Genomic DNA, 8782 nt, shown 5'->3' on the forward strand with positions numbered 1-8782 from the left:
CCGGCACTTTTCATGTGCCAGGAACTTCCAAAAGTGTTGGGGACACAATATTGAATAAAACAAAACTCCTGCCCTCATGGAGTTTACATTCTTTCCTATATTAACAAGACTTCAGGAATGAAAAATGAAATCACACTTATCCTCACAGAAAATCAGCAGCAGAAAAATCCAACAAAATAAACTCAAAAGAAAAAAAGGGGAGACAAAGTCATTTTAGATGTTCAAACTTTACCCCTGCTCAAGCAGTAGGTGAAATGAAACATCAGTTTTAAACAAAAACAAATGTAATTCTAAGCTGCTTTAACCACATGCCACTGCCCTCCACTTCCCAAAAGCCCTTCCTTTGTTTCCAGTGCAGATAACAACTCTCACTTTTTCTAGGGTGTATTTGCAGCCCTGCAAAGATTCCTGCTCCAGGTAGTCAAGTCAATCCTGTCCTCCTGAGCACACTTCATTGGTATTCAATGATGAGTGCCACCAATTTGAAGCAGGAAACCAGGACATAGGCTAAGCAACTTGACTCTTCTTGCTGCCTGGCAAATTAGCACCACAACTGGTAAAGAAAGGCTAAGCCTTAGGGACAGAGGCTCCTGCCTGGATCTCTGAGCAACTACACTTCACCCACACACATTGGAAGAATGTCAACATAGAGAGAAGAAAGCGTGGAATAGAAAGGTCCAAAGAAAGAGTGAGCCACATAGCTTCTTTCCGCAAACCAACACTCCAAAAGGAAACATTAGGGAAAATACTGTCTTCTACAACAAAAGAGCTTTGCAGCTAGGATAATTTTCCAAAAGCAGTATTTTTAGGATGGAAAAATTGCCTAGGTCTTTGGAATCTGAATTCTGATGACTAAACCTCTATCTCTCCAGGATGTAACATGTGAAAACTTAAGAAAGATCCCTGGCCGTCTCCCACTCTGCCTTCTCCCTACTTCCCAAAGCCTACAAACCAATCTAGACAAGTTCCTGACTGTACCATAAACCATTTCTCAGGGAGCTGGAATGCATTAATACTTGACTTCAACTTGCTGGAAGTGAGAGTGACAGCAGGCAGGAGGAGACAAGTATAAGTGCCAGGGAAAGACAGACCAAACCAGACTGCCAAAAATAACCAAGGCCTTAGCAGAAGCCTGGGCCACAGTATAACATCCTGCCATGGCTAGCAAAGGGCCTAGGGTCCAAATACTGCCCCTTTATGAAAGGTTGACCCACATCTTAGAGGAAGGTGCTGAAAGAGTTAGGTGGCCTCCTACCCTGCTTCTTCCTTGTCTGTCTTTGTGGGGAAGGGAAGAAGACACTGTAGTACACAAGGTTGCTTGGGAAAATGGATTATTCTAATAAAACTTTATTTTTTCAAACACAGCCACAGAGGCAGAACCTCATGTTTAACACACACAGACTTATGGATTTTTTTTTAATATAAAACAAAGTTTACGAAAATTTTTTTTTCCACTTTTTGTATTTGTAATCCCATTAGCACAGGGACTTTGGCAGCAGGTGGGAGTGAAGGGCAGCTGGGCTGCCACTGGGCAGTCACTGGGCACAGGAAGAGAGCACCAGCCTGGGGAGTGGCTTCACTCACACACACAGGGATACTCACCTACTGGCCAACCACACCACACACACAGCACAGATGCAGACATCTACCCAGTGTCAGCCACATGCCCTGGAGGTGTGCTCCACTCTGGGTAAGCCCAATATGTGAAAATTCAAATAGTCAAAACAGTTAAAGTGGAGGGAGGTTGCTTGCTTTACAAAAAGAAGCAATCATAGGCTGCTTTTAAATGGTCAGCAGTCCAAATGCATTGAAAAACAGCATTTGGTTTACACAGAACTGTTGACACAGATCTACTGTGTAAAGCAAAATGAACCACTTCTTGAAAAGTGTTCCAGAGCCACAGGTTCTTAGATTGGGAAGCAAGATGATAGTTCTGACTAGCTTAGTTTTCCAGACTGAAAGTAAGGGAATTAAAATAATGATAACTGTAGACCTTCTCCCCTAAGGATGGTGCCCTGGGGCTTTGGGGAAACCAGGATGGAGGCAGAATCACTGCCTCACTTCTTCAGCTTAGGGCCTGCAGAAACTCACTGGTATTGCCAGTGACCTGTGGGAAGCTGGCACAGCCAATCTGCAGCAGAGAGCCCAGGGATGAGGATACCCCAGGAGGAAAAGAAGTTGGCACCAGGAAAATTATGGCCTGAAGAGGGAGAAGAGCCAGGGGAGGAATGAAACCATAGATGGACAACTCCTGGGCTCACGGTTTCCCTGGATTCTCCAGAGGGCCTCTCTCAAGCCCCTAGAGACCTGGTAGCCCAGTGGTAACTAGCCAGGAGATAGAGAGGAGCTTCTGAGGGCCAGAGGCTTAAGAATACATGGCCACCTCCCCTCTGGAGTGGAGACGAGGAGGCTGAAGCCTCACTGATGCTCCTGACATGCCGGAGATCCAGAAAATGTCAGGTTCAATTCCATGAGGAAGAAAACACAAAGACCTTGGTCTTCTTCCCTTACAAGAGGAACTGGGTCCTAGGAAACCCTGGAAATTGAAGAGAAAAATGCCCTTCTTGCCATAAAGAAGAAGGGCAGGTCCAATTTGGTCATATAGGATCTAACCAAAGCTGGACAAAACCTCACAAGCTACTGTGGGGTCAGCTTCAGTATGTGTTTCCACTGGTGCCAGCCCTACCAAGGTCCTTAAACCCATCACTGTGGCCACTGGGACCAGCTGTCCTGGCTCAAGTTGCGGGTGAGAAACAAAAAAGTAAATTCAATCCAATGACAACCAAACTCCCAACTGCTTCTCACAGCCTTTGCTTTATACATCCTCAGCCAATCCCTCAGTGAGCCCCAACCTCCCTATGGTCTCTCAGGGCCAATTAAAGGCAAATAAACACTTCCTGGCATGAGTGGAAGACAAGCAAACTATTAAATGCCAACCACCCCTTCCTCCTTCTCAAGCAGGTCAAAAAGGCTGGGCCTGGATCTTATAAGAATTGGTTTCCTGCAGTCACCTTCCCAACAGCAGTGCTGGGGTGAGCTCACTCATGTCTGCTGGGGACTGAATGCCACTTCTGTTGCAGGTCTGCCTCAGTAGATGCTGCAGACCAATATAGGGCCTTCCTACCTAGTCTATGACCTAGAAGGGCAGAGGGTGAGGGAAAAGGGTCCTATCAGCAGAGGCAGAGAGAGACAGAGAGAGAGTCCCTCAACCCTGCCTCAGTTGCCCGTGTGCTGTGTGCAACTCTATTCAAGAGGGCAAAAGAGGCAGGTGGTATATAGCCTAGACAATCTAATGAGAAAAAAAGGCCAGCTCAGAAAAAATATGGTGACACCTCCCACCTGCATTCCCCAATATACTAGATCGAGCTAGTGGGGACGGGGTGGGGCTGAGGAAAAGATCATTAGCTGAAGTCACAGCACTTAAAACACCCTGCTGTGCCCCAAAATGAAATCCTTTGCAGAGTCGGTGATGCTATGGATTACAAGCCTGGTTCCAGAGCTATTTAGAAAAAAGGAAAACTTCGCGCCCTCCTCTTGACTCCTTGAACAACCCCAACATCCTGTAAAATACTCAAGATCCCGGGGTATCATGATACTCTGCTGTTAAGGAGCAATTGCCTTCCTTCCCTAAGGCTACGCAAACACACCGTTCCACAAGTACACTCCCATGCACGCACACACTCTCACGCAGTTTCTCTGAGGAGGCTGACTCAACCCCCCACCCTGGCCAAATTCTAAGACACAAGTGCCCTTTGAAGCAAAGGGGCTAGTAAATTCCCCGAGCTGGGGTCGGCAGACCCGTTCCTTCCCTGCCCATTGCTCTCTTCGTGGCAGGGATACTCACACTCAGGGCCGCCATGGGAAGGGTCTGCTCTGGGGCTGTCCCTCCCGCCACCAGCTCCGTTTATCTTGTCCCGGCCAGTCTCTCGGCATGGTCGAGCTTGCTGGAGTGAGAAGATTTCCGGCTGCCCTGAGTCGGAGCCCTCCACTCACCCCCATTCCCAGGCTTGGCCCCCAGTCTTGGGGCCTCGACACTTGTTAGTAGCCATGAGAGAGTCAGTCTGTGTGGCCCCAGGAAGTAGCCTCTCAGTTTTAGTTCTCCTCAATCAAATTCAAGTCCAGGTCCCCAAAGTCCTGCTGGCACAGTGTCCGCTTGCTCAGCGCCTGCCGACCCCACCGCACAGCCCCCTCCTCCTCCTCTTCGCTTTCACTCAGCACCTGGGAGGAACCCCCAGTGGGGCTGCAGGAAGCAGAGAGGGGTGGGGGGCTACAGGCCATGAACCACGGTGGAGAGATGCTGCTGCCTTCCCGGGCTGTTTCTTGGAGACAGAGACCTCCTGAGTATGGTTTCTGTCAAACAAACAAAGAAGACAGTTACACCTGAAGGCAAGAATTCTAAGGCTTTAGGGTAAGGTTTGTAAACATTCTTTTTTTTTTTTTTTTTTTTGAGACGGAGTCTCGCTTTGTTACCCAGGCTGGAGTGCAGTGGCACGATCTTGGCTCACTGCAAGCTTCGCCTCCTGGGTTCACGCAATTCTCCTACCTCAGCCTCCTGAGTAGCTGGGACTACAGGCACCTGCCACCATGCCCAGCTAATTTTTTTTGTATTTTTAGTAGAGACGGGGTTTCACCGTGTTAACCAGGATAGTCTCGATCTCCTGACTTCAAGATCTGCCCACCTCGGCCTCCCAAAGTGCTGGGATTACAGATGTGAGCCACGGCACCTGGCGTTTGTAAACTTTCTGACAAAATTTGGAGCCCATTGTTTCCATTGGATTCAAGAATAGAAGCTCTGTGAGGGCAGGAACACCATCTGCAGTGTTTCACTACTCTGCACTGCCAGTGCCTAGTCAGAGTCAGTAAATATTTGCAGATGGGATGGACGACTCTATGAAAAAGTTAAATCAATTCTTAAAGAGGTTTGTAACCCAATGGTCTAGAAAGAATAATATGAAAAAAGTGAGCAAGTGCATACATACAATAACTGTACTCAAACCAGGAAGTCAAAAAACATTCATCTAACAGATGAATACACTGTAGCAGCCCAGCTTGCTTCAGCCCTCACAGAACCACTTTGAGGCAGTGACAGGCAAGTGGCAAAACCAGCTTTGGGCACAAGGAGTAGGTACTGATGATGAAATTTTTTGCAGCTTATGTATTCTCGGAAAGGAGGGAAAGTACCTCTTGCAAGACAATTTGGGATCCCTGTTGGAAGGTTTAACATGGGTCTCATCCCAGTTTCTCTAACTCCCAGGATTAAGGCATTTCATAGGATGGGGGAACTTTCAGTACTAAAACCAGGACAGTCCCAGGCAAGCTGGGATGGTAGGTCACCCTGAGAGCTAAAGGAGGTGCTGTTGGTGGTGGGGGGGAGGGGGGTGACACAGTAATGAAGCTAGGGGCTAGCTCAAAAGCGGAAACAGAACAGAGTCCCCACACTCCCATCCAAGCTCCCCTAGTCTTGCTGGTCCCACCTGATTCATCTTGTCAAAGTCCAAGGAAGGCCGCAGACGCCGGGGGTCCTCCTCGTGGCGCCGCTTGACCCCAGTTTTGCGGGCATCCAGATCACAAGGCTGTGAGCGGCTTCGGGGAAGGTTGCGGAGACCTCGAGGTCGCCAGGGCAGCTCTGGGGAGGATGCAGGAGAGCTCCGGGCAGAGGGCAAGAAGCGGCTTGCCTGCGGGCCCAGGCTGGGTGACAAGGAGAAGCGGCGCTGAGGTGGGCAAGGTGACAAGGACTCAGCATCACTCTCCCAGGAGCCACTTTGAGGGGAGGCAGCACAGGGTCGAGAGGAATCTTGGGCCAGGGCCAGGCTGAAGAAAGGAGGGCTGTAGGGTCTGTGGGCTGGGGCACATTGAGAAGAGGCACTGGGAGCTTGGAGGAACCTGAGGCTGGAGACCCGCTTCGGGGGGCTCTGGTGAGGCACCTGCGGCCCACCCCCTCCACCACTGCCCCGGTGCTTGATGGGAGTCCACAGCTTGGAGGGGGCGGGCCGCCACACTGGCTGCCAGCGAGACAGGTCCACGGGCACTGAGAGTGAGCGGCAGTGCCTCTTGGATGGAGGGGCAGGGGGCACAGGAAGCTTCTCTGGGTCTGGGGGCTCAGGTCTTAGGACTTGGGAGAGGGGCTGCTCCTTGGGGGAGCTTCCCCGACTGGGTGGTCTGAGGTGCAGGCTCAGGCCTGAGGGATGGTAGCTGAAGTTGAGGCTGTCCTGGAACTCAGCACAGGAACAGTGGGGCAGGCCCCTCCAGGAAGCACCTTCTGGAAGGCATTTGTAATAAAAATAATATTAATGATAGCTTACATTTTTTAAGAACTTACCACGTGCCACACAATATATGGAGCATTTTATGTGAAAATTTCCAAAAACCTTATGAGGTAGGTGGTATCATTATCATTATCTCCACTTCACAGATAAGAGAAATTCAGTAACTTTCCCAAAATCACATAGCAATCAAAAGACCAAAGGAGGATTCAAATCCAGGTCTGTCTGATGCGAAGGCCAGGTTTTTAAACCACTATGCTCTATTGCCTCCATTGTGACCAACTACCGGGAATCAAAAACATTTCATCTGCTGCCTGCCACTCCCTCTGAAAGGTAAAAGAAGTCAAGAGAAACAAACACGATTGTGTGTGCCCTGCTCATCCCTCCCCCGCCCCTCCCCCACGCTTGCTCTGGATGCTGAAAAGCAGGCCTATGCTCTCCTTCCTTGGCCTTTCCTCTTCTCATATGTCAACAGCACCAAGTCAGGAGTTAGGACTGCCAAAAAGTAAGAGGTAATCAGGCAGGTAAGAGATCACTTTTATTCCTAGGGAGGGCAAACAGGGTGGGCAAGGCCTCTGACAGTGAAACCTGGGCTTGGGAAACCCTAAGACTTTGTGCTGCTCATCTTCCTTTGTGTCTGACCACCCACATATTCCGATTCCCTTCCCCTAGGCCTTCTCTTGAATCCAAACAGATGGAGGGACCAAGAAAAGGAAGGGAAAATGGACTAAAAGAAACAATCCTCACTCACTATATTCCAACCAAAATTGTGACTTTTGGGAGATGGCTCATTAACGAAGGGCCTAGTTCAAACTCCTCTGGAGTCCAAGCTGGCTGGAATTCTGCAGGGTCTGGATATTTGGGGCAAATGACAAGTATAAGAAGTCAGACTTGATGGTGGCAAAATTCATACTGAGTGTATTTGGTCTATAGTTCTTCCCTCTACTAACCACTATGAGGGCAGGGACCATGAGTTCCTGCTCTATACTTATGACACGATACCTGGCTTTCAGCAAGTCTTTGATAAACAGGAGGAAGAGAGTGAATGAACATGTTTTTGCCAACTCACTTCCCTTGCTAGGTATCCTAGAAAAGAAAATGAGATGCAGAACAGCTGAGCAGCATGAGTTAAGGCGTTCTGATTGTCCACCAGTGATGCCTCCATCTAAATGTCCCTACGATCAGGGGCCCTTTAACTGACTAATTAATAATCTAGGAATTTATACCTCAGAAATATTTTCACATGTGAAAAAATGACATATGTACAAGGTTATTCACTACAGTTTCTTTTTTCTTTTTTTTTTTTGAGATGGTGTCTCGCTCTGTCGCCCAGGCTAGAGTGCAGTGGGCACGATTTCGGCTCACTGCAACCTCCACCTCCTGGGTTCAGACAACTCTCCTGCCTCAGCCTCCCGAGTAGCTGGGAATACAGGCACCTGCCACCATGCCCGGCTAATTTTTGTATTTTTAGTAGAGACGGGGTTTCACAATGTTGGCCAGGCTGGTCTCGAACCCCTGGCCTCAAGCTATCTGCCCACCTTGGCCTCTCAAAGTGCTGGGATTACAGGCATGAGTCACCACATCTGGCCCACTACAGTTTTATGTACTGAAACAAGATTGGAAATAACCTACATGTACATCAATAGAAGATTCGTTAAATAAGCCACTGTACATCTATGCAGTGTAATAATATGCAGCTATATATAACAAGGGAATGCTCAGCATTCTGATAGGGAAAGATCTCCTAGCTATATTAAAGTTTTTTTTTTTTTTCTTTTTTTGAGATGGAGTCTTGCTTTGTTGCCCAGGCTGGAGTACAGTGGCGTAATCTGCGCTCACCACAACCTCCGCCTCCCGGGTTCAAGTGATTCTTCTGCCTTGCCCTCCCGAGTAGCTGGGATTACAGATGTGCACTACCATGCCAGGCTAATTTTTGTATTTTTAGTAGAGACAGGGTTTCACTGTGTTGGCCAGGCTGGTCTCGAACTCCTGACCTCATGATCAGCCCACCTCGGCCTCCCAAAGTGCTAGGATTACAGGCATAAGCCACTGTGCCCAGCGATTTTTTTTTTTTTGAGATGGAGTTTCGCTCTTGTTGCCCAGGCTGGAGTGCAACGGCACAATCTTGGCTCACCGCAACCTCTGACTCCTGGGTTCAAGCGATTCTCCTGCCTCAGCCTCCTGAGTAGCTGGAATTACAGGCATGAGCCACCACACCCAGCTAATTTTATATTTTTAGTAGAGATGGGGTTTCTCCATGTTGGTCAGGTTGGTCTCAAACTCCTGACCTCAGGTGATCTCCCTGCCTCAGCCTCCCAAAGTGCTGGGATTATAGGCATGAGCCACCAGGCCTGGTCCCATTTTTTTTTTTTTAGGGTACAAAATAATATATAGTATGCAACCTTTTGTGTTAAAAATGTGGAAATAAAATACGTGCAGCAAACCACCATGGCACATGTATACCTATGTAACAAATCTGCACGTTCTGCACATGTAGCCCAGAACTTAAAAAAAAAAAA

At 48.5% G+C, this 8782-nt stretch overlaps 1 protein-coding gene across 2 annotated transcripts in view; it reads right to left on the reverse strand.

The window, feature by feature from the left end:
• Positions 1-1314: 1314 nt before the first annotated feature.
• FAM53C (family with sequence similarity 53 member C) overlaps positions 1315-8782 on the reverse strand; it is a 12487-nt gene continuing 5019 nt past the window's right edge. For both annotated transcript variants that reach the window (XM_017891314.1, XM_017891313.1), the window contains exons 4-5: positions 5475-6259; positions 1315-4350 (exon numbers count right to left, since the gene is read on the reverse strand). In XM_017891314.1, coding sequence (XP_017746803.1) covers positions 4093-4350; positions 5475-6259 — 1043 coding nt within the window. In that variant the 3' untranslated portion in view covers positions 1315-4092. The remainder of the gene's footprint in view (positions 4351-5474; positions 6260-8782) is intronic.

The sequence above is a fragment of the Rhinopithecus bieti genome, unplaced genomic scaffold (genome assembly GCF_001698545.2).
Source record: "Rhinopithecus bieti isolate Rb0 unplaced genomic scaffold, ASM169854v2 scaffold_20170, whole genome shotgun sequence".
Classification (NCBI taxonomy): domain Eukaryota; kingdom Metazoa; phylum Chordata; class Mammalia; order Primates; family Cercopithecidae; genus Rhinopithecus; species Rhinopithecus bieti.